The sequence below is a fragment of the Onychostruthus taczanowskii genome, unplaced genomic scaffold (genome assembly GCF_017590055.1).
Source record: "Onychostruthus taczanowskii isolate IOZ18803 unplaced genomic scaffold, ASM1759005v1 scaffold262, whole genome shotgun sequence".
NCBI lineage: Eukaryota > Metazoa > Chordata > Aves > Passeriformes > Passeridae > Onychostruthus > Onychostruthus taczanowskii.
The window spans coordinates 9352-35185 of record NW_024499929.1 but is presented as its reverse complement, the minus strand read 5'-3'; the positions used below and the strand labels follow the sequence as shown (position 1 = coordinate 35185).

At 38.5% G+C, this 25834-nt stretch overlaps 1 protein-coding gene across 3 annotated transcripts in view; it reads right to left on the bottom strand.

Annotated features, from left to right (window-relative positions):
- Positions 1 to 17617, bottom strand: part of LOC121337373 (solute carrier family 12 member 7) — a 70161-nt gene extending 52544 nt beyond the window's left edge. For 2 of the 3 annotated variants that reach the window (XM_041407449.1, XM_041407446.1), the window contains exons 1-3: positions 17423 to 17617; positions 4281 to 4375; positions 2058 to 2180 (exon numbers count right to left, since the gene is read on the bottom strand). In XM_041407449.1, the coding sequence (XP_041263383.1) occupies positions 2058 to 2180; positions 4281 to 4375; positions 17423 to 17534 (330 nt within the window). In that variant the 5' untranslated portion in view covers positions 17535 to 17617. Of the gene's footprint in view, positions 1 to 2057; positions 2181 to 4280; positions 4376 to 16672; positions 17183 to 17422 lie in introns of all 3 variants that reach the window. The other variant, XM_041407447.1, reaches the window with a different exon arrangement.
- Positions 17618 to 25834: the final 8217 nt, after the last annotated feature.

Sequence of the window (25834 nt, the reverse complement as noted above, 5' to 3'; positions counted from 1 at the left end):
AAAAATTACATTCAATAATAATTTCAGTTTTAAAAAAAGACAGACCAGGTATTAAGACAGAGTGTGAAGTAATGCAGAGCTGACTACAATTTCTTTTTTTCAAAAATTGTAAAACCTGTCACAACATAGTATATGTGTACTTTTTATTTGCTAGTGATCACCACAGGTCAAGACACACACAAAAGCATTCAGGCTTCATCACTAAAGTTTCAGTCTTCTACACTTATGGAGAGAAATCAGGCTTTGAAATACTCTAGTTAAAATCAACAGTTATACATAGTAGCTTTCCAGTTATACAAGACAGTCTTAAATCACAACTTGGCCTGTGAAAAATGGCAATTGATTTAAATAAATAAGCAAGCATTGATGCTTTAGAAGTTATCAAAATTATTAGAAAACACTACATTTCCAAGTATTTATAAGAAACCATAGAATGCCATTTAGACTGTATTTTTTATTTTTAGCATCTTGGGCGATATCCATATGCAGCATCAACTCCACTGTCTCAATCACACTATTGAAAATGCTACTCTGACAGACTACTACTTAACTATCACAATTTCAGAAATGAAATTAAGATATACGTAAACATACATACATAAAAAACATACATAAAAATTGTTTTATTAGGCCACCACATGGAGCACAAACAAGATCAAGTGCAAGTGAGGACATGATGTTCATTTGTTCACAGTCAGCTACAGAGGGAGTAATGCGGTGCTGCATTGACAGAAACCTTGACACAGCAGCTGAACAGACAACAGGGTTCACAGTAAGGAAGGTGTGAGAAGATCAGTGTTACTTTTCTCATATCTGAAGTTTACCTTCAGATGAGATGAAACAAATATAGATCAAGCACAACTAAACAAACAGAAAGAAAACACACTCATTAACAAATGCAGGATAAGCAAAAAGTTAAACAAACAGCTGGACTTTATCCCTGACCCTTGCCCACTGTCCTGGTACAAACTTCCACTCAAAAGCTCCCTTCCAGTCAAATGAGTTGCTGTCCTAAGCTTATTTTCAAACGTATTTTCATCTCTGTCTTTTCTGCTCTGTGCTCATTTTCCTTTTTCTCATTCTCACGTACTTCTCCTCTTTTCTTCATAGCTCGGCATATAAATTCAGTAGCAGGACCCCTTCTCCTACACAAAGACAGGTGACTCCAAGCACTGTCCCTTCCCAGCATCTGCCTTAATTTTCTTCATTTCAGTCACCATGCAGCTCATCATTCCTCCTTTGCCTATACGTTCTTATACTCTGCCAGGTCATACACTTTAATCCAAGCTTTCTCCTTCAAATTCAGCCTCTGCTAACAGAGGGATCAATCCAACATGCCACTGCAGACTCCAACTATTCCATACATTGCACTTCTACACATTTTGGGTATCCAGTAGACAGACAACCCTTGATGGATTCAGATCACTTCTAGCAAGTGTGTTTAGCAACGTGTCAAACAGAGCATATGACTTCCCCTCCCCTACATATAATATTTTTGATGTTTGCAACAAAGTGTTTTCTTGGAATGCATCCATTAAGTTTTAAAAATACTTACTCCAACACACAAAACCAAGACAGCCACTCAAAAAAACTACTACCATGTTAAGAGGTGCAAATATGCTTATCGAATTAAAAGAGTGACCTGTTTCATTGCAAATTTGCCTTAACATAACTACGTAAAAACCTAGGCAGTTAAAATATATTAATAAACCTGCAAAAAGTCCTACTGTACACTCACTAAAGGTAGGTAACAAGTACTGATGCTTGCAGAAGTTCACAAGGAAGAAGAAAAGAAAGGAAGAAAAAACTGGATATACTCCATGTTTCAGATCCTAGCTTTGCATATGTTTTACCTAGGGTTTTATAGCACAGTTTTGCTAAAACATGCTAACAAGAACATCAAATTAACACAAGTCCTGCTGCAAATGCTTCAGTTCTAAACATGGTATTACAAACCTCATTCCTATCTTTAGGTGTCCACATATTCTCTTTTCAGGTTGAAAAATGCACCTCTTATAGCTAGCTTTATCTCGATAAATTATTAGAAGTCTAAATACCTTGACTTCCTTTCGTTTGCTGTCTTCATCTGCTTCATGTTCCACCACTCCTTGAGTTAGATTAGTGTAGTTTGCTAGTTTATTCAGAAGAGATGACACCATAGGGTTACTATCCATTTCTTCCTGTTGGGTTTTGAAGAATACTGCATTTATTAAATAAATTTTCTTTTTAAGTCATCATTTTTTGATACTGCTTCAAACATACTCAGCAGGTCAGTCCTGATTCAGTCAAATAAAAAAATTAGCATGACAGAATACCATTCAGCTTTCAAACAACAAGAAAGTTCTACTATTTCTAGAAGTTTAACTCTACATGCTATGTTGCACCATTTCTTTCATATTTTTAAACTACCTTACAATATGCAGCTCAAATGTAAGGAAAACCTAGAGAAATTCCACTGTAATTTTAAAAGTCTGGTTTTATCAGAGCACAGTCTTTAGTGGATTGTACTGGTAGCGTTGAGTCATTAGGGTGTTTTTCCAATATCTTGCTTGTGTTTAGAAAGTGACTTGAAATAATTTCTCAAGCACTAAAGTACTTAAGTACCTCTCTGAAGTCTAGTGCTGCAGGCTTACATATTTTATCTTACACCAGGGATATTACTTCCAAAGTGTTAACTTGTTGAAAATACCCACACGTATGCATATCACATATAATTGCACATATGTAATAGCACCTGACACAGACATCAGCCCATCTTTCTTTACTGCTACAAAACAAAAGCATGCTAAAACAAATCATACTATCCAGAAGAATATACAACACAAGAATTCCAAGAAAAATGGACCCAAGAGAATTCAATTAAATACAAAAAATTGAACACTGGAAAGAAGACAAGAGATCAGGGCAACAAACACAGACAAGAAGTAAGTATCTCTGCCTGGGAGATCAGGTAATGATAATGCTTATAATAGTCAAACTTCTTTTTAATGGTATATACAACTCTCACATCTGAAAACATGAGAAAAACAAGATTATAGGAAACTTACTCTGAAACATACATAGTATCAAAAAATTTCACCACGAAAACACCAGCAGTGACAAAGTCGCTAGAAGGCTTTCAACATGATACTGTTAACAGCAATATCTATAACTTGAGATATATAAAAATAATGGTTTTATATCGGTCGATTTAATGTAAGCCATATTTCAAAATAACATATTCGGGACAAAAAACAGCTATGGCCAAATTATCATGACTGAGGAATACAGCAACTAATTTGAACCACATAAAGTTTTGGAAATGGCTTTATGGAACAGAGCTTGAAGGAGAAAAATTCAATGACAGAACTTTAAAAGCATCATTCCTGTCAAAAATACTAAGATATTGCAAACATGATAAAAAGACAATTAATGATCAACATTACTTTGATCCTTAGCAAAATTTTCTCTAAAACAGTGAAAAATAGTAAATATACATTATTTGGGTCACGCACAGTTGAGATGAAAGACCATGCCCTCTGTGGAAAGATACTTGAAAGGAAGAAGAGGGAAATGTAAAAGAACAACAAGAAAATAGTGAGAAGAATGTAACAGTAAGGTAAGTAAACAATATTGGAAGCACCTTGCTTTTGTTAACAGCAAGCATCAGAGCAAGACTAGTTGATGCTGCTAGAGCAGAGCAACTAAGGTTTTTACTAGAAATACTACTTAATTGCAAAAGTGGCCCTTAAAAGTACTCAATTAATACACTTTTTTCAGTAATTTGATTATAATAATTCAGTCAATTAAAAAGGCATGAAACGTCCACTATGAAGTAGATATTTACACTAGAAATTGCTATAGTGTGCTCTGCATTGTAGTTGGACAATATTACTAAGTCATGGCTTGTAAATTTGTTTTATAGCATTGCTGCTTAACAAAAAGTCTGTAATACCCCTGCTGAACAAATTATTTTGCTAATCCTTTTAAAACTGAATACTACTTTCTTTAAAAAATAGATTTAACTTCCAGTAGCTTTGTCTAACAATGTCTAGATCCTAGCTCAAAAAATTTAAATGCACAAAGACTTATTTCATATCTTCACATTAATGCATACCAATATTTACTGTTCTTGCCTACATACCATTCAAATCCACTGAAATGGAATGTTAGCAGGAACCAAACTATGAAAAAGTTATTAAAACTCATTTTCCCCCCCACTAAATTTTAAGACAGAAAGAAAACAAGTGATTGCTCATCTCCATTAAAGGTAAAATATGCTTTTGGAGTATTTAACTTACCTCAAAGAGAGCCATATTCTTTCCTTCATACATGTTTCCTCTGCCCAATTCTGCCCAGTTAATAAATGGACTACTTTCCCTGGCAATCCCATCCCCTAGTGGAAAAGTAACACAATTAAAAACAAGAGGGGAAAAAAGATGATACATTGTACTATAAAAGGAATAGTCAGAAGACTCTGGTAAGAGCTGGTTCTAAATAACACCATAGGTTGCTGCAAACCCAGTTTTCATCTCAGACATGTGGATGTTAAACATTTAAGGAGATTTAGTTTAGCAGTCTAATCTTGATATAGTGTTCCATCTCTTAAGTATTACTCTTTAACACATACTGATTTCTCCCCTACCCTTTCTAATTTCCCTGAAAACACCTGATAATTGCACTACATATAAAGGTTTTGAGTATAGAATAAAATAACCCTCCAGCTAACCTTTTTATTACTTTACTGAGTCCCTCAATCTCCAGTAGTTGAGGCAGGAATTTATTAAATACAATTCAAAAGTAATTACTTTGTAAAGGTTGTGGGGACCCTTTCATGACATGTTATACTTAATCTATTCCTTACTGAAATATAAATTGCATTAACCTGTAGCTCTGGCACACCTCTCAAAAAATACAGCATTATTTTCACTGCTTTTCAGCCCACAAACTACAAAAACTGTTACATTGTTACATGCTGATACTGTCACAACACTGGCATTTCCAAATAATCTCAAATCCTTGCCTGCATCACTTTGCCTGTGTGCTCTTTTGTTCTTATATGCACAGATTACAGCACTAGCACCTACAGTCTCTTCACTGCAGAATTAAGGAACAGTTGGAGAACAAGCTGTACTCTTTTCCCCTTGTCTCCTCCCTCTGCTCCCTACATCAAATCCCAGAAGCTCTGGCAAATGTGTACACTAGTCTCAGCACAACATATTATCTTGCTTGTAAACCAGACAGATATATATCTCAGTCCCTCAAACCTAAGTGTGACTGTGGATTTCCCACCACTAATTTCCTACCACTCTCCACAATATCACTATAGTTATTGGTACCATGACATAAAAACCACATACCATCATAAGAGACACAGAAGATAGCAACTGTCCTTAAAATTAGTTCCTCAGTCCAGAGAAGAAATTATGATGAATTCACATATCTAATATATCTTCTTCTATCCACATCCTCCAACTTTCATTTTTCTGTTTCTCAACAGTTTATATTTGGTCTCCCATTACTTCAAGTCCTACAGCCTGGTTAGGTGCCCCTCTTCCAACAAAGGCTAATGCAAGGTCAGCAGAAGGACACTGTCAACACAAAAGCATCTTCCTCATGAACTAACACCTTGAGATGTATCACAGTATATGAAACATGCTGGTTTTGCACAAGATTATCTGAGAAATTGGCATTTATGGGCTCCACTTTAATGGGTTCCACTGTACTTAAGAGAAAGATTCAATTAGCTTTTTCACAGACAACAAAAAAAACAACTCTGCCCTGAAACAAATACATCCTGATTTCTCTTACCATCTTGCTAAAGCATATGAGCACTAGGATTTCTTGCTTAAGACATTGCATTTTCTTTCCAAGATTTTTGGAATGTTGTTTTTCTTTTAGCTCCATTCCTGAAATCACCGCGTTATTTCTGCTGAAGTTTTTATAAGCCATACATTAAAAGGTACATTCCCAAGTTAAAATAAAAATAAGGTTGCTTGATTTCAGTCTTGCTGAGACCACACTTCTATTGACTTTCTCACCAACTGACATCCAGTACCTGTAATTATTAACTAAATATTAGTACTCCTTTCAGGGTACTTCCAATCCCTTCAGAAAGGATTACTTTTCAAAAAGTGAGCTGGGAAATTTCAATTATTGTTTTGCATTCATATAGAGGATAATGTCACTGGAGTTAATCCTTCAGTGGGTATCATTAGACTAATCTAAACACCAAAAGGGTAGCAAAAAAAAAAAAAAGTTAGTATTCATAATTCTGAAGTTGAAGACTAGAGTTTTGGCTAACCATTTCTGGGCATAAAAATCAGTATCTCAGCACTACACAGTATTTTAAACTGTAGGTAGGAGAACTGTGAAGTTGTCCTTTATATATTTCTATTTCTGAACAGTTACTTGGTTTTACTCCATTACAAAAAACAGCACAGTGTCTCTAACAAACATGTCTTGTTAAACGCACCTAATAGGCTTCAAATGGGAAAATGCAGAACTTAGGAACTGAATAACAGGAAACCTATTTCAGTGCTTACAACCAATATTCTGCCTATTTTAAAGCTTTCTGATTATAGTCTTCAAAATAGTCTGGTAGTGACAGACTGCAATAAACTCCTGTTTCTCTAACACATTTCTCTTTTTGTATTTGTGTATGTTTGCAATTTGATAGGTAATGCTGATCATGCCAAATATTATTTTAGCTTCACTTGAAAGAGAATCAACACTGAAAAAGTGACCAAATAAGCAAACTGACAAGTACTCTGTCATCTGCAGTTTGTTGACTACTTCTACAATTATCATAAAATCACTAGGACCATAGAATCATAAAAGCATTAAGGTTGGAAAAGAGCCCTAACATAAGGTCCAAACTTTGACTGAACACTACCATGCCAACTTAATATAGCACTAAATGCGACATGCAGTCATTTCTTGAACACTCCCAAGGATGGTGGCTCTACCACCTCCCTGGGCAGTCCATTCCAATGTTTAACCACCTTTTCAGTAAAAAAATTATTCGTCATGTCCAGCCTGAGCCTCCCCTGGTGCAGTTTGAGTCCATTTCCTCTAGCCATATTGCCAGTTGCCTCTAGCCATATTGCCAGTTGCCTGGGAGAAAAGGCCAACTCCTACCCTACTACAACTCCTTCCAGGTAGTTATAGAGTGATAAGGTACCTCCAGAGCTTCCTTTTCTTCAGGCTGAATGACCCCAGCTCCCTCAGCCACTTGTCATCAGACTTGTGCTCCAGACCTTTGACCAGTTTTATTGCCCTTCTCTGGACACACTCGGCAACTTAATATCTTTCTTAAAGAGAGGGGCCCAACACTGGACACAAAACTCAAGGTGTGGCCTTAACAGTGCCAAGTACAGAGCAACAATCACTTCCCTAGTCCTGCTGGCCATGCTATTTTCAATAGAGGCCAGGATGCCATTGGTCTTCTTGTCCACCTGGGCACACCACTGGCTCCTATTCAATCAGCTGTTGACCTGCACTCTGAGGTCCTATTTTGATGAGCCACTTTCAAGCCACTCTACTTCCAGCCTGCAAAGTTGCATGGGGCTGTTGTGCATGACCTGGCACTTTGCCTTCCTGAACCTCATACATGTACCACAGTGGCTAACCTCCAGTTGTCTGGAACCTCCCCAGTTTATCAGGACTAACAATAATGATAGAGAACGACTTGGCAAGCTCGTCTGCCAGCTCCCCCAGTACACTCTAGTGGGTTCCATCCAGCCCCATACACTTGTGAGTGTCTAAGTGGCTCAATGGATTACTGACTACATTTTTCTAGATTATAGGGCATCAGTTCTGCTCCCCCTCTCTCACTACCAGCTCCAAGGGCTGGTTACCATGAGGATAACTGGTCTTTCTGTTGTAGACTGAGGCAGAAAAGGCAGCTCAGATTTCCTCATCCTTTGTTACAATGTTACCCTTCACATCCAATAAAGGATAGATTTTCCTTGGTCCTCTTTTTGTTAATATATTCATAAAATCACCTATGAACCTTTGAGTTTTCATCACTGCTGTCAACAAAATGACCTTTATTTCAAATTTAAAACCATCACCTTTTGAAGCATGCTTATTTAATATGTCTAGATATACACTGAATCTTATTAACATGTAAGTCAAATTGACATGTATTACACCATTCAGCAGAAAGAACTAGTTTCATAATCTCAACACACAGACAACATCTGTAGTGAAATTAACCAAACAAACTATCTCAATCTTTACCTCATCCTTTCTTCAAAAGAAGATTCAATAGAAAATAAATGATTCATTAGAAAACCAGAACTAAATTAAGACAGGATTAACACTTTTCACAAATGCTGTAAATCTTGCCCCTCGTGCATCAAGTGGACAATAGAAAAAGGTATTTCAGTTACTTCGACTGAGGTAACATGGAACACAAAAGGAATAAGTACTTCATTTCACTAGTAAGTCTTAAGCCACCTATGGTTTAACCTATCCCCTTGAACTCTATGAAGAAGCTTTAAGATAGTCAAATCACAGAATTGTGTAGGTAGCCTTGAGACCAATCACGAACTTAAACACTCCCAAATTCACCACTAAACAATGTCCCTAAGCACCACACCTACACATATTTTAAACACTACCAGGGACAGTGACTCAGCCACTTCCTTGGGCAGTCCATTTCAATGCTTGACAAGCAAATCACCTTTTGCTTAGGTCTCTTTGAAATTGTGTCTGTTTAGACACTTCTCAAGTGTCAGCTGAGTGAAACAAAAAAAAAAATAGAACTTCTAATGTAGTTTCAGACATATCATTAAGCTGCATTTCTTCTGAAATATAGTTTTCTCCAAAAATCTATACTTTCTGTTGCTTGATTTCTGAAAGTAACTGTTTGTGAGGGTTTACAGGCAAAAATCTTAAATCTAGACTAGTGTTTCATTTTGGACCACAAAAAAAGGCAAAATCGAATAACCAAAAAAAAAAAAAAAAACCTTATTTGGGTTTGTTTATGGTATGTTTCATGTGTCTTCTGACACAGAAAAAATTTGCCTGTTGACATCATACTCCATGTCACTCAACTAAGTCATCAAAGCCTAAGTTTTAAAAATTATGTTTCTACCCTTGTACCGTCTTTAAAAATTATTATTACAATTTTTAATCTGATACAGAATGTTCATATAACCTAGCACAATTCTGTGCTTACTGCTGGACCAGTAGACAAACTAAAGCCATAACTAATTGTTATGGATAATGACATGATTGGCTCTTGCAATTAAGATTAATATTGTGTGAAAATTAAGAGAAGCTTTATTAATGTATAGTTATGCTAACGTAGTTTAGATGTCCTCTGTTCTCCCCATAGTTCCCTTTTCCCCCCACTCTGTATTGTTGCCATCAGACAGCCTGGTCTAGGACAAGTAGAAAGAAGGCGTGCACATGTACCCCTTACATGGGGCAGTTGAGAATAGAAAAGCTTGTTGCTAAGGGGGGGTAGCACAACAACACTTGACTCTCCAATCAAGTTACAAGAAAGCAGTCTCCACCAATAAATGGCAAAGAAGAGCTGACTGAGAGACGTTGGGAGGGGCCAGAATTGGCTGATGCAACACTCCGCCAGGGGTATGAAAGACTGAGCATCCACCTTGAAGATGTACCGGCCACATAGGCAGCCATGAAGGCAGTTCCCAGTGCTGCAACTTCTTCCTTATTTAGTCCTTCTGTTGTATTTTTGTTAAGGTTTAATAAACTTTTTAAATTTTTTTAAGTGAGCACTTCTCTCTCACACTAATGTACCTTTCCTAAAAGCTTATGTGGTGTTTGCTGTGTTGATGGGAAATGCAAAAAACCCTACTCTTGATTTCTACAAATACTCAAGGACTGTGATGAGTGATTATATCTGAATGGAAATTAGCTGCAATTACATTTTCTTTTCTAAACAAGACATACAGCTACAAGAAGAGAATGTAGGAGATATGTCTCAAGGTAATATTCAGTGTGTTGATGCAGATCATCACAATGTGCATGCCCATACACACCAGTCCCCCAAATGCCAATGCAGTGTAACCCTCACAAATTATCACAAACTACACTAGACCTGTTCTGGCCTTAAATTTTCTGACAATGTCATTAGATCATTTTTTTATTAACACTTCCACACACCAAACAAAACTTAGATAAAAATTTTTGCACATCACAATTCAGCGCTAGTCACAGATACAAAAGGCAGCATGGTATGCAAATATGTATTCTTCAGAAGTTTCAGAGTTGTGATCCTCACAAACACCAACAGGTAGATTACTTTTAACGTATATTAACAGGTTAAAATTTTTAAGCTGATGCAAACTGGCCCATTTTATACAGTCTAAACCAGAACCCAACAGTAGACCTTAAACATGCAGACGCCACCTTCGCCAGTAAGGTGGCCGTCTTATTCAGGGGTTGGACTACATGATCTCCAAAAGTCCCTTCAAACCATAACAATTTTGCAATTCCCCTCTCATGCTTATTACTCACCCCTCTGCAGCCCCATATCATGCTGCTCCTCACAGGAATTAACTATTGAACATAAATGCATATGATGTCACCAGAGACAATCAGTGTAGGAATGAGCAATTACTCAAACAGAAACAACTTAGCATTCATGACAATTCCACCTCTGCTTCCTTCCCCATTCCTGAATCACAAGTAGCAGAGTATGAAAAATGTATGTTATGGCTGTCTTGTTATAGAGAAAGGCTAGAGGTAGACAAGGAAACGATCATTTAAGTGATCCTAAATTTGCACTATGATGCCTGTTCAATGGATTAGAACAAAAATATTTGACTATCTAATCTAATCTAATTTCCCATCTTTCTGCAGACTCAGAAATTTAATTTAATCACTAAGCTCTATAACTTTAAAAAAATCATGTTGAAATTTAAGCAGTGCATCTTTTGATGTTTTCAGAACTGAAATAAGGAAAAAACCCTATTAATTTAGGTAAAGCTTAAGGGTTTTTAATACTGAAAAAATCTCAAATTGTTCCATATTTCTATTTAAATTTGCTTCTTTCAAATTTCTAGGGATAACATCCTAGTAACTGCTTCCAAATTTAACCACTCACAGTATTTTCTCTCTGTGAAGGTAACTATACTTATTCAAATCATCTCAACCTATCTCTTGAAAAATCAAAAAAGTTCCTAAAACATTTTTCTAACTTTTAAATTATTTTTGTGGAAATATTCTGTACAGGTTTTAAGTTGTTTAAAAAAAAAAAAAAAAAAAAAAAAAAAAAAAAAAAAAAAAAAAAAAAAAAAAAAATCAAACACAGCGTTCTAACACCAGTCTCAGTCAATGCTATTTACAGAAGTATAATTGTCACCTCTACCCCAAGGATCAGGCTAGCCCTCTTTACCACAGCATTAAACCAAGCTCATGATATTCTATTCCAGTCTGACCCCTAAATCCTTTCCAGATTCACTGCTTCCTCACTGTCCCACATTATGTATGCCATGATGATTCCTATCCAAGTAATGCTCCTAATGGTCCTGTTTACCTTTGTATTCAAACATGTTTTGTCCAAAAAATCAAGCACCTTTTTTTCCTGATATGCTGTAAGAGTTTAACATCTATCTGAAAAATAAAAATAGATAGCTTTTATATGGGAAAAGAATACAGGTGTTGTTCAAAGGAGTGAGAATTACATAAGCTTTTCAACAACATGACCTCAAATACAGTAACTCAGCTATGATAATGTATAACTGTTCTCCAAACAAGCACATGTGTTAAACTAGAAAAGCTTTGATTCCCATTAGAAATTGCTAATTTATATGTTGTTATCTAAAGCAGAATTGCAGTTGGGGAATAATCCTTAACAGAAAAGTCCTAACTCTTCACAGTTTGCAAAGGGCAACTCTTAATCACAGTCCATGTACCTTGAGGTAGCTTCTGGTTAGCCATACACAGGTGAAACGTAACAGTTTTAAATAAAAACAATGGTAATATTTTCATTCAGAAAGTATTTGGTCACTATAAGAACAAGCCAGTGCAAACTGAGAATATGAAAATGAGATCCTGTTTGCACAAGAGACAGCAAACATTTAATGTTACTGTAACTTTTTAAGGTAAAACTACATAAAGTTTAAAAGTCAATAAAACTGATATATATGACTATCGCATCCAAGAAAGCTGCCCGTGGCAAAACCTGTAATTCTGTCTTCTCTGTCATGCATATTTCCTTCCTGTATGTTCAAGTTTTTGATTGGTAGGCAACTAAAGAGAAGTCATAGAATCTTATAAATTAAATGTCCTAACACTTCTAATCTAAATCCACAGATTGGAGCACTCCTTAGAGCTCTAAAACATAGTCAAGTTTTTAAAAGCCACCTTGGAGTTCTGCAATACAGTCAAACTTTTAAAAGCCACTATCTTGCTATAACGCAAATTATGAAAAAGGCATCCATAAACTTGTTTGAACACACTTTGCCTCAATTTTTCTGCCACATTGGTTTAAGAATTTAGTGCAACCTAACTCAAAGTTTCATGTTATTGGGTTCTTTTTAGTAATTTAATGTCTGAATATATTTACTACATCACAAATTTCTTGCAGTATTTTTATTAATGATTAGCACAATTTATATGTTATAGTGATATGCAGAACAAAGTGTATTTATACCCCTTGTAAATAAACCTGTTTACGTAATGGATGATTTTAATATTACATCCATCACCTGTTATCAACATTGTTAAATCTTAGATTTTTCTTTACTTAGGCTACTATTATCATCAAGCACAACTTACTTCTAATGAAAAAAAGCTCTTTATAAATTCTTTAAAATATGGCTGAAAGTACAGGAACCTCCTATTGCAGTAAGTATATTAGAACCATGGTATTGTCTTGTAAAGAAACTCACTTAGATTTGGCCTGTTTTCTTCATAATCTTGGTCACTCATGATTAAGGAAAATTAAATCAGTCTCCTCTGATGATTCTTCAGGTATCAAGAATTGAAACAGGAAACTGACAGTTCCTTCCTCCCAGCTTAGCGTAAGGCTTCAAATGCTGTTTCTTACTAGCACTGGATTAATTCTGCAACAGGTCATTAAGGCTTCAGGCAGCATGAGGCATGCACATGACATGAACTACATGACAGTCACAGAACTCTCTGAAGAGAATTAATCTGAAGGATTTTTGTCAGCAATAAACACCCTGCTTAGTGATATGGGAAGGTTCAAGTCACTGAAACATCCCATATCTCCACATCTAATAAGTACTTTAAAATTTTAATTTCTATCAAATAAATTCACTTTAAAATACATCCACTAAACAGATCAGTAGAGATTAGCAACAAGTAGTATTAACCTATTCCAAAGACCTATCGACTATTAAAAACCTTCTTTTACACACCAAAAGTACGTATTAGCAGACCTTAAGCAAGTCAGTTTTTAAACATTGATTTTATGTAGAAAGAGTTGGCATTTATTTTGCTTAAGATGTAGCAGATAAACATTTTAAAATATAGTTCTAGTAATTTTTAAGCTCTTATTAAAAACAAATATTTTTAAATAATAAAGGTTTCTTTTTAGACTGGCAGCATAATTTATTCATTCTCTTTCAAATTAAATATGTCACTGTTTTCTAGTTTATGCATTAATTTATTACACATTTTATACCAGCCTTAAACTAATAAAAAGTGTTAAATGGATACCAGTGATAGGAACAGACTAGTTCCTGGGATCAAATCTTTGAATAACATTTAAAATCTACTTTTCTCTGATCATAACATCTATGCATGGTCAAGTGTGGCTGTTAAGGTTGAAGGGTTGACTGAAAATACACTAGACTTCTCAGTGAGATTAACTATCTTCCTCCATTGCACATATATATGCACACACACACACATAACTGTTGACTATTCCCTGGTTTTCCAATAAATAACATTTACAGAAATTCACAGTATCTATGCTTCATTAGTTATATGATCGCTTCTTCGTAGATGACCAGGTTTGTTATTGCTATTCCTTGTATTTGAGGGTCTTAGATTTTAAAAGAATTTGCAGGAGTTAGTTCTCACATTAGTTTCTAAATAATAAACTGCTGTGGCAAGATAAATAATACAATGGGATGCTAAAAATACTAGTGATGTCTTGAAACACCTGATATACAAAGCTGCTAAGGAACAAAAAGCTGATCAACTTTACAAAATTTTTACAGGTCTGTCTAGACAGTCACTGCAAATATGTGTAAAGAAAACAAACAAGACAGCCAAAACAAATCAAGCCCAGAATTTCTTATAAAACTTCATGCCTTACTGTCTATGTATTCATATTTCCTTCTCCTCTTCAACCATTTACTATCTCCTGACTACTCTTTCTTTGTAATACATTATAAACACATTAAAAGACACAGGCACATCTTTCTGCTGCTTCGTGAATATTTTGAGTCAGCAGGCTGCACCCTTAACCACGTCAACTTAACATTCTGCCTTTTCTGAAGTACTACTGTGACTAGTGCTACAGTCCAGCCCCATAGGGGGTCACAAATGTCTTCTACTCATTTCACATACATCAAAGTATAATATAGTCAGAAAATATGAAGCTATGGAATTTCAGATTATTAAGGAGCGCAGATCATAGAAAAAGAACATCCCAGGTTACTCCTTTACCACACAGATGATTAGCAGGTAAGAATGCGTGAAAGGGGATAAATGCACAAAATTGTGCACTAATTGATAAGTGCCTTGCTAATAAAAATCAAAACTACTTTACTGATGATCTAATGACTAGACAGCATACAGCTGATTCCCTCAAAAAAAATTAGCACTGAGTTTGATGGGACAAGTTTGTCAGGTTTTCATGTATTTCGTAGATTGGGGTTTTTTTTAAAAAAAAAAGGTATTAGTGCAGTCAAGGAAAAACTACTTGGTTTTTAAGACAGACAATTCAATCAAAACTGATAACATGCTAGATTTCTAAACAACTGGAACAAAATAGCTGAGCTATATAGGCTAAGTCAAATGGGAAGTTCCTATTCATTTTTTTTATGCTCATCTCTGCTCTCAGCTTTACCTACCTGTCACCTTGACACAACCCTAGCCATTCTCAATTTTTGCAATACTCACCTCAACCCAAAAACACGGGAAGCATTTTTACCTCTGCAGCCGTTTGGTTTACTCACAGTTTACCATGCTGAACCAGACCAGTGAAGCACCTGATGGTCAAGGGCAGGAAAAAGGAAGCAAACCCAGATACAGAGGAAGACAAGGAAAGAAATCATTTACTTCTTAGCCTTTTTCTCAAGGCTGGAGCAGTGAGAAGGTCAAGGAGTCCTTCTCTGAGCAGCAGGCTTTTAGATGGGCTTAGCTATAGCAGCGTTTAGCAGTACAAACATTTCAGAATTCTTTAGTTTTCAGAAGAATAACTCAAGAACAATTATTTGATTATACAGCATTAACTTAACAATTTCATACAATACTCAAAGCAACAGTAAGCAGTACATCTTTCACTTCCCAAAACTCTCTGTCAGAGAGTAGCATTTAATCTCTTCATGAAGTCAGAGCTCTTCACCTATAAATTATATACAAATCAATGCCTTCCCTTTTCGGTGTTTTCTTCTCTACTTCCAATTTTACAAACACACAGGAAGAGTCATACATAAATTTATCCAGTTGACTGATACAGTATTGATCTGTAACAGTATTTAAATATATCTTGCAACTGTAACTACTAGTCCCCAAAACACTACCTAATCATATAATTTTTTTTTTTTAATCTCTGGCCTTTAGGGTTGTGATAAATCACTGTGAAAGTAGCAGCTCCACTCTTCCTCTCACCTTCCTAGGATTTAAAAATGTTCCAAGCCTTTCAAATACTTCATATATACATGCAGTCTAACAAATCCTGTCTAACTTTGCCTGTATGTATATTCAGTATTTTGACATGCCATCTGAGTAAACACCATACACCATGCCTCTCTGACTAGCTCTTCTACCAAAAGAAAATTTGTCCAGATTAATGCTGTACTACTAGTCATCCATCTAGTACAAACAGATGTCACAGAAACAAACTGTTGAACTGTCACAGCTTTTGGTTTTTCAATTGCATTTAGTTTGGAAAAAGAAGAGGCAGTTATTAGAATATCTAATGATCGTTTGAATATACTAAGGGAAAGGCAACTATATGTATTACATATCTTTAATGGGTAAGTAAGATTTTAGAGTAGAAAGCTTTGGAAGAAAATAACCCAGCTGTGTCAGCTTGGTGTTTTACTACATTAGCTTCCTAAAATAATGTAAATATATTAAGTTTGTCAAATACCTGTTTTTATCTCTTTACATTCATAGCCCACATCACACGGAATTAGTCTTATTTATGTCACCTGTACCACAAAAATAAGATGCCTTTACAATCCCCCATTTATTCACCTGTTATCATCTAACAAAGTTAATCCCCCCACCCAAACCTTTACAGAAGTATCAATTGCAACAGAGCATCCAGAATAAAGTGCAAGATGTGAACTAGCTCTCAAAGTGGTAGCAGTGATTCACACACCATACTTGGTATTGCTGCTGCAACACGCTTGGGAAAGAGGAAGTGTTAAGAGCCACAAGAATTACTGCTTTCCCAGCAGTGCCTTGTCATGCAAGTGAAGAATCACTCATTTCCCCAGCAACGCTGGCAGAGAAATACTACTGTCCCTGCAGAAGGGGCTGTCCTGAGCAGACCCTCACTTACGATGCCCGAGCTCCACCTCCGGTGTGATTCTACTCCCCCAGGAGGCTTCAGGAACGAGGCCTAGCAAGAAGCAGGGCTCCGAACACGATGGCGTCTCGTAGCAAACACCTACTTAACCCTAGACGCTATATCTGATGCAAAAGCACATGGCTGGACAAACACCTGGAGCAAGGCAGGTAAAATTGTGCTCTTCTCCACAGTCCAAATCTTGCCTCTTAGCCCTCTCTCTAGTGTGCTCCAACAGCAGTTAGCTTTTAAGACAGCCTAATGGTTGGATTTGATGATCTGATCTTCAAGGTCTCTTCCAACCTAAACGATTGATTATACATATTTTCCCCGTTTGTTAAACCGCCGTGGCAGCGCTGCTTCCGCCCGCTTCCTGTCGCAGACGGGAGGCGGACAGACCGCCCCACACCGCCCCGGGCAGGCGCCGCGCCCGACCGCGGGCTGCTCCGCTCCCCCGGCTAGAGCCGTCCATGAGTACTTCCTCCTTTCGGCCAGCGGCGCTGACTAATGGAAACAAAGAGAAACAGGCTCTCAGCCACCCCAGGCGCCAGACTTTCGCCCTTGCCCGAAGCGCACTTCTACACCTGGACAGGTAGCCCGGCATCGCTCGCTGCAGAGAGGCGATGCGGCCCCTCCGCAGTATTCGGGGACTCTCCGTCGGCCCGCCACAGACCCGCTTCTCCGCACGCAAAGAGCCGACGCTCTCTTTACGCGTTGATCACCGGCGCTTCACAACTCTCTCACCAGTGCCCCGGTCCCTCTCGTCACCGTCATCTTCCTCCTCTCGCTGCTGCCCATCCCGCTGCCGCTCCTCGCCCTGCGCCTCCACCGGCACCACGGTGAAGCTCGTCGGCATGCTGCAGACGGCACCAGACCCACTCGCGCCTCCTCCTAGGGCAGCGGGCAGGGTGAGCCGGGCGCTGCCGCCTCCCTCACGTGAGAGCCATTTCCTCACTCAGCGGGGGGGCGGTGGCCGGCACCGCGCCACTTCCCCCTCACCGTTTGACTGACGGCGCTGCGGCCGTAACTCCGGGCTTCGGGAGGGGAGGGGCTTGGGGTCTGGGGCATTCCCCTCTTCCTCGAGCCTTGGCTTATAGTTATCCTTGTAGCGCTAAGACTGCCAGGCTGCTGCTCCTCTGATCCCACCAGACAAAAACTGCCTTCCAAACGAAACCAGAGGCAGCCTGTAGGACCTTAATCCTCCAGATCACTGAAGGGATGATAGTATCTAGAAGGCCTAAGCAGGGGATTTATGATCACCTTTTGGACAAGTGGAGAAAGGTCACTGAGTGCCTTTGGACTAGCAGGACATCAAGATGGCTCCCAGAAATCTGCTCTCCTATGCAGCAGCCATGGTTTGCAGTAGATGGGTGAAGGTCCAGAGTCAGCATTTAAACTCTGACAAGCAGTGAAGCAGATTCAAAGAGTCAGTGGATGAGCAGTATATCAAATTAAATATTTATGATGTAGCACTAGTGATGAGATATAGCTCTTGGTTACCTCCAAATTCCATCTCAAAAGAGGTTGTAGCGTCTCCACTCCAAAAGTAGAGAAACCAGATTTAGAAACCAAGGGCATTTTTCTTGTTTCTTGTTCTTCTAGCAAAGTGCTAGAATACATCAGAAAGGCTATTCATTGAGTCTGTATATGTGTCTTTTGGGAGAGGACTGGTAGTTTTGTGGCTCCTATACTTCATTGGGATGGAAGATGTATATGTAACACTACAGTCTGTCCCACAGCATAAAGGCCTTCAGAGAAGGGGGTAGGTAAAATTATTCTGGCCATCAAAGGTGGCAGTGAGCTGGCAGGTGTGGAGATGATTGGTGTGAAAAACAGAATTTACTGAATTAGAATTCACTGAAAAACAGAATTCCCTGAAAAACAGAATTCACAATCCCTCCTCTTTGTTTTTCTTACTGTACTTGTCTTGAGCTAGAACTTTTGCACTTCTGCACTTTTGGCATACTAATACTTTTCATAGATCTTAAATGCCTTGTTTTCATCATCTTTTTCTTTTCTCAATACCATAATTTTCTGCTTTCGTCCTGTGGTTCCCGACTTTGGATGGGTGGGTACTGTCATTATTTGCATGTTTTGGACTACATAAGTGATTAATTGAATAAAGTATGGGATCAAACATGGAATAAAGATTAGACCTGTTATTCTGCATAGCACTACAAGTCCTTCCCTCTTCCACTAGGACATTAAAAAAAAAATCTTCCAGCCATCCTTTATTCATTATAGATTCCCATTTTTGGACTGGCACATGGGCTATTTTCCGAATGTTTGTGGCTATATCCAAAACTGCATCCCCATTATCATCAATTTGTAGACAGCAATCAGATGTGTTAAACCCCTTCCTTTTCTGCTAACAGAATAGTCTAGTGCTAACCGATTTTGATGCACTGCAGCTCTGGTTTGCCTTTGCTGTTTGACTATTAATCCTATGGTCCCTGCTGTTTCATTAGATGTGATTTCTACAACTGCTTGTAGTCTTATGATGTGATTCAACATATAAATTGTGATTTGATATCTCCAACTCCCATCTTGTGACAAGGTAGCTGGACCATATGTCTGTATTATCTGTTCAGGTGGCCACTCTTCACCACCCCACTTTTGGTATCCTGCAATTTCTCCAATTAGTTCGCTCTTCTTTCTTTTTAAGGCATTGTAGACCAGTATTCCCAGATCATCTCTATCTTGGCTTGGCAACAGAAAAAAATCCTGGCTGTATAATTCCCAGAGTCCAACTTCCTTTCCATAGGAGAGGAAGTTCTGAATAAGCCCTTTTCCCACATATCCAAAATAAGCCATCCAGTGCTTTCCAGTATTTGTTCCTTCGGTTATTCATATTTTCCCAAAATTTAGATATTTCAGGGGATCCCATAATAGGGATTTTTCCCAGAGTCATTGCACCAGAAAAGTTTAATTCCCTTTTCATATTTGCAATTCTTTTTCCTCTCCTGGGTCCAATATTGGGATATTGGTCCAGAGATCCACCATGTGAAATTTCCGTTATAAACTTTATATCTTTTACAAGAGGTCTGTCCGACATTGTCTGAAAATTCTCTTCCCATAGGTCAGAAGCACTCCTCTCCAGTTATTTCTGAACTTAATATCCACCCCTCTGTCCAATTTTCCCCTTTTATTTTGGTTCAGTTCCATTTGCGAAGTTCAGCTGGGCCTAGGCTACTACAATTCCATGGCCATCTTTGGATATTCCCCCACAAACCCAGCGTCTGGTCACATTTAGCTCCCTGCTGATCCTTTTCCCAGATCTACAAAGAAGTTTTCCCCTAACTTTGATACTTCTATTTCATTTTCCAGTTGTTGTCTGAGTTTTACATATAAACCTCCACATGGAATTGGCTTTGGAGTGGCGGGTTGCTGTGCCTGTTTTCTTTGTTTGTTTATCCTTATTCTTTCCTGTATTAAATCTTGTATCAAATCTCATTCCTTTTTCCATTCTCAGGTTTGACTCATGGGGAAACAAATCCATTTGTCTCCTTGTGGGCACCCTGTTTTGACCCTACAGTTTTGGTAACTTTATACGTTCAGTCATTTTGTATGCAGGTGTCTACCCGAGAGGAGTTATAGCAGTGGTGGCTAATGAAGGTATGAAAGCTTAAGTAAGAACCTTGGGGTTTCCCATGATATAGTGGTCTGTAGCATTTGTGGCAGGGATAATCTGGATTCCCAAATGTGACATGACTAATAAGGAGTAACAGAAGCTCAGTATAATGTGTACCCCCACCTGCCATGCCTGATGAGGTTGCTGCCCACAGTATGTGGACATGAGTAGTGGCAAGTATAGTGGTTAATCTGGTCTTGCATTCTGGTTTCCTTATCCCAAAATTACCTATGTCACTGCTTTTCTCATATTGTGATTCTCTGTAGCTCCTTAAATAGTAAGCCCTTATTAAGTTCACTCTCAGAAGAGGGTCTTATTATCTTCCCACCGTATAGAGTAGTTGCCTGCATTCAAAATATGGTCTCTGTTTTTTATTTACTACAGCCTCCCACTCAGCTTCTAATAGCTTGTGAATATCAGGGATAGGGATCATCCACTCAATTCTACAACAAAGTGTTAGAATTAGTACCTGCCCTCAATTAGTGTTGGAACTTTTCCCTTTATCTTGACAAATTTTGTAACATGCTTGCTGCCTGGGTGAGCTACAGTGCCAGAGCTGGCCACAGTTTTCACACTGACATTGTACCCAACTCGAGTGTCTCATTCCAGGGTGCTTTAAGCAGGATATGTGATCTGGAAAAAAAATCTGGGAGGCGTCTCAGCAGAGAAGGCTAATAGTTGTTATTTCTGCATGTCACAGGCAAAAGCAAAAACTCTAGACTTGCCTATGGATCCGGTGTTTGTTTGTATATACCTGATATCCCTGACTGGGGAAGTAGCAAACCACTGCCCCGGAGTTTGGAAAGATTCTGGTCTTTGGGAATACAAAAGAATCTATAAAGCTCACGGGCAACTCCCTCCCAGTCTGGACTGATGCATGGTTGCTCATGGTTTACTTGCCACATTGAGCTTGTGCATTCCGTTTTGAAGTAATTTTCAGTTCTTCTGTGGAAGTGATGACTTTCTAGTCACAGAGTTCCCTTACTGGTCCTTTTATCCTACTAGTGTGAGTCCATCCTCATTCTGCAGTTCATACAGTTCATTCGGTGGTTAGCAGCACCTGAAAAGGGCCTTCCCAGTTGGAGGTTAGAGGTTGGTCTTTCCATGATTTCACCATTACTCAGTCCCCAGGAATAATGCTTTGAATTTTGAAATCTAGGGTAGCAGTTTGAAGGATTCTTCCCTTTTCCCAGAGTTCCTCTAAAGTTTGTGCTATGGACAGGACATATTTCTTGACACTATCCTCCCCTTCCTCATAAGTGGCCATGCTATTGGGGGAAGTCAAAAAGGGTAGACCAAACATCATTTCATAAGATGAAACTTTTAAGTCTGATCTAGACTGTGTTCTAACTCTTAACAAGGCCAGGGGTAGGCACTTGATCCATGACATTTGGGCTTCAATCATAAGCATTGTTAGAGTTCTGTTGAGAGTTTGATTCATCCTTTCAATCTACCCTGAACTATGTGGATGCCATGGGGTATGTAATTCCCACTTTATACCTAAAGATTGCTGTAGTATTTTTGAGGTAAAATGTGTCCCTTTGAGTCAATGTGATTTACCATTCCATACTGGGGAATTATTAATTCCAGAAGAATTTTGCATACCACATTGGCAGTAGCTTTAACTACTGGCACCACCTCTACCCAATGGGTTAAATGATCTACTAATACCAATAAAAAATTCCCACCGTTTCACCTGGGGGAGTTTAGTGAAATCTACTTAAATGCTTTGAAAGGGTCGTAAGGCTAATTCTTGCCCTCCTTGGCAAGTTTTCCTCATGACTTTTCTGTTTACTTTCTGGCATATCGCACATTTTTCAGTTATTTGTTTAGCTATTCTATAAATTCCCATGTAGCGCCAGTTTCTCAAGAACTGATCACTCAGTGCTTGGGTACCCCAGTGAGTTTTATCATTAATGCTTTCTAATATTTTCCTGGCCAATGGTTTCTTTAAAAGCTGCCTCCCATCAGATAACTTCCCTTCAGTGTTCTTTTTTGCTCGTATTCTAAGCAGAGCCTCTTCTTCAGTTTTACTAAATACTGGTACATCATGAATTTCTCCAGTAGGGGTCAGTACCATCATCACTTTGTCTTCCCCTGGCCTCGGCTGCATTCTTAGGTTCTAAATCTGCTAAATCTCTTAATTCTAAAGTGGTCCCTTTCTGATACCCTGAATATGCAAAATAGCAATTTCCTCTGGCAACTGTAAGACTTCTAAAACATCTGAGATGAGTCTTTCATGAATTGGTTCTTTCCCTTTAGAATTTAACAATCCTCTTCCCATATTTTCCCAAATGTATGCACCACCCTGAAGGTGTACTTGGAGTCAGTATATACAGTCCCCCTCCCTTGTGTCAGTATCTCAAGGGCTCGTTTCAAGGCTTACAATTCACATGCTTGCGCTGACCAACTGGGGGTAGCCTTCTCTTTTCTATGGTCACTAATCCTTCATCTACTATAGCTATCCTAACATTCACTTCCCCTGAATCACCCTCGAGGATCTGTCAACTTAAAATTGTTTCCCCCCATGCTGGGAGTGGTCTGTCAAATCCTCTCTCAATTTGTTCTGGTAGTTAGTCACTTCTAAGCAATCATGCACTAGTTCTTCTACTGATTCCTCATAAAAAAACTGGGCAAGATTGAGGTGCTTATCTGTAATTAGTTCTAGGTCATCTTTGTCTATCAAAAAATTGCTTCATATTTTAGCACTCAAGAATCAGTGAGCCACTTTTCATCTTTCTGTTCAGAATATTTCTAACTGCATGGGGGGGTGTGCACTTTTAATTTCCCCACAAAAGTCCACTTTCTTCTTCCAATAGGACAGTGGAGGCTACTGCCTCGATATAGGTTAGCCATCCTCTACTACAGGGTCTAACAATTTTGACAGATATGCTATTGGTCTCTTGGACCCCCTGCATTCTTGGGCTAGAACTCCATGGCCTACCCTATTTTCCACATCTACAAATAGGTAGAAAGGCTTATCTAGTGCAGGAAGACTTAAAGCGGGGACACTAATTAACTTCTGTTTTAAACTTTCAAATCTCTGCTCAACTTTTTCCCATGTAATCTCTTTCTTTACCAGTATTTCATATAGGAATTTAACAGCTTGAGTGTATCCTTCAATCTGTATTTTACAATATCCTAACAACCCCAATAGTTTCCTGATTTCCTTTTTACTTTTTGGTTGGGGAAGTGAAGTCATTCCTGTGATCCTTTCAGGATTTAATAAGATAGCTTCCCTGGCTTATTATATGCCTTAAGTATTTTACTTCATTCTCTATAAATTGCAGCTTTTCTTTTGATACCCAAAGTCCCTGGTTCCCCAAAAAGTTTAGTAATGATATGGTGGATTCTCAGACCTCTTCCTCATTCTCCCCTGAGAGAAGTAAGTCATCAACATAATATATAAGTTCTAGCTCCAGTATTATGGGGAAAGATTACAGTACCTCTTTTAGGGCTCATCCAAATAAATTAGGGGATTCAGTAAATCCTTGGGGCAATTTAGTCCATCTAATTGTTGCTTTCTCCCTGTATTGGGATTTTCCCATGCGAAAGCAAATATATTCCCTCTGCGAGGGAACAAGCCCAAAAGGCATCTTTGAGATCTATCACACTGAACCACTGGTGTGATGGAGGAATTCTACTTAACAGTGTATAGGGATTTGGTACTACTGGATATCATTCTATATTTCTTTTGTTTACTTCTCTCAGATCTTGGATGATCCTGTATGTCCTGTTCGATTTTTTTACTGGTAATATGGGGGTATTGTGGGAGACATGTACGGCTCCAGAGTTTCATCTTTAATTAATTCATGATTTACAGTTTTCAACCCTTTTCTTCCTCTGAGAGAGAGTGGATATTGCTGTATCCTTTGTTGGGGTTATATTACTATAGGGGTTATATTTAACTTACCCTTATTTTCAGGTTTGACCCAAACTACTTCAATTTGCTTTTCATCCTCCTCTTTTAACCTGAGGAGTTTAACTACAATTTTATCCTCCTCTGGAAGGACGCCTATGCCTAACTGTACTTGCAAGTCCTTTCCTAGCAGATTACATCCTGTAGCTGGTACAAATAAAACATCTCTCATTCCTATCTTGTTGGTTCCTTCAAATACCACATGTTTTATGACTGGTGCTCTAAATCCTTCCCTCTACTACTTGAACTGTACCTTGGCTTTTCTCACACCCTGTTGGGATTTTACACACATATGTCCTCTCTGCCCCTATATCCACTAAAAACTCAAATTCCTCCTTCTTGGGGCCTACTTTTAAAGTTATCAAGGGCTCCTGTTGGTATTTTGCCCCCAGGAGATACAGCCCCTGACTCCCCTATTCATCTGTTTCTTGAATCTCCTTGAAAATTTTCAGATCCTTTTCTCTCTGTGGGTAGTTTCGTCCTAAGCATCCAATTTTCTTGCAAAAATGGCAGATTGGGCCCTGATTATTAAATTCCCCTTCTTCCCTTCTAGGGTGTTATAAATGAAAAATGAAAAATAGCCAATTTTAATTAAAAAATTAAAATAAAATTTATTTTGCAACCATAATACAGTCCCGACAGCCAACAATTAATCGGCCAGTGTACCACACCCCCAGTTGGTGATACGGATTTGGCCTCTATCGCACCAAATTCCCCTCATCCACCCCAACTGTTCCCAGGCCATGGTTTTTATACATTTTGTTTTGCCCGCAGCAGAGTTCCTTTGTTTCCTTTTCGAAGTCTTCATATTCATGTTCGGTCTTTTCTTCGGCCCAAGCTGCACAAAGCTTTCATCAGGGAATTGAACGATGTGCTTCCCCAATTCCCAGAATCGGGCATTCAGTCTGCAGGTGCTGATGGCCCTGGTTATCTCAGATGTGTATTTCATCCAGGCCATCATCTCCTGGGTGTCACTGGGCGCATGCCTTTGTGAATGCCCATCTCCCGCATAGCCGAGGTTCCCTTCAAATGCAAATGTCATGGTGTCCATCTGCAGTGATTTCGCCATCCTGCTACGGTCTTTTCCATCCTGAGGAAAGGAATCCCCCCCCCCCCTCCGCCTTTCGTGTACCTGTAGCTTACTTTATACACATATATTTTATACATCATTTATTTCCACAAATTACTAACCATGTTTCTAATATAGGGCATCTCTCCAAGGGAGCTCTATTTCCCTTAATTTCCTCCCAGCCCCCCTTGCTGTGGCCTGACTGGGGCCTCACCATCCTATAGGAGTGAGTCTTTGTCTGGTGGTTTCCTTCAGCAATAGCAGCTGCCATTAGCTTAGCCTTTGCCTTTTCTTTTTCTTCATCTCTTTGTATATATACCTTTTGGGCTTCTTTTAGCAGGTCATTCAACCCTCTGCCTTGCCAATCTCTAATCCTTCTAGCTTCTTTCTTATATCCGGCCAGGCATATGTGTCAAAGGTCACTTTTAGCAGTATTTGTCCTGCATCAGTATCCATTCTTGAGTACTGCCTCATATTCCTTTTTAACCTCTCCAGATGTTCAGTTGGAGTTTCATCCTTTTATTTGTTGCTCTGCAA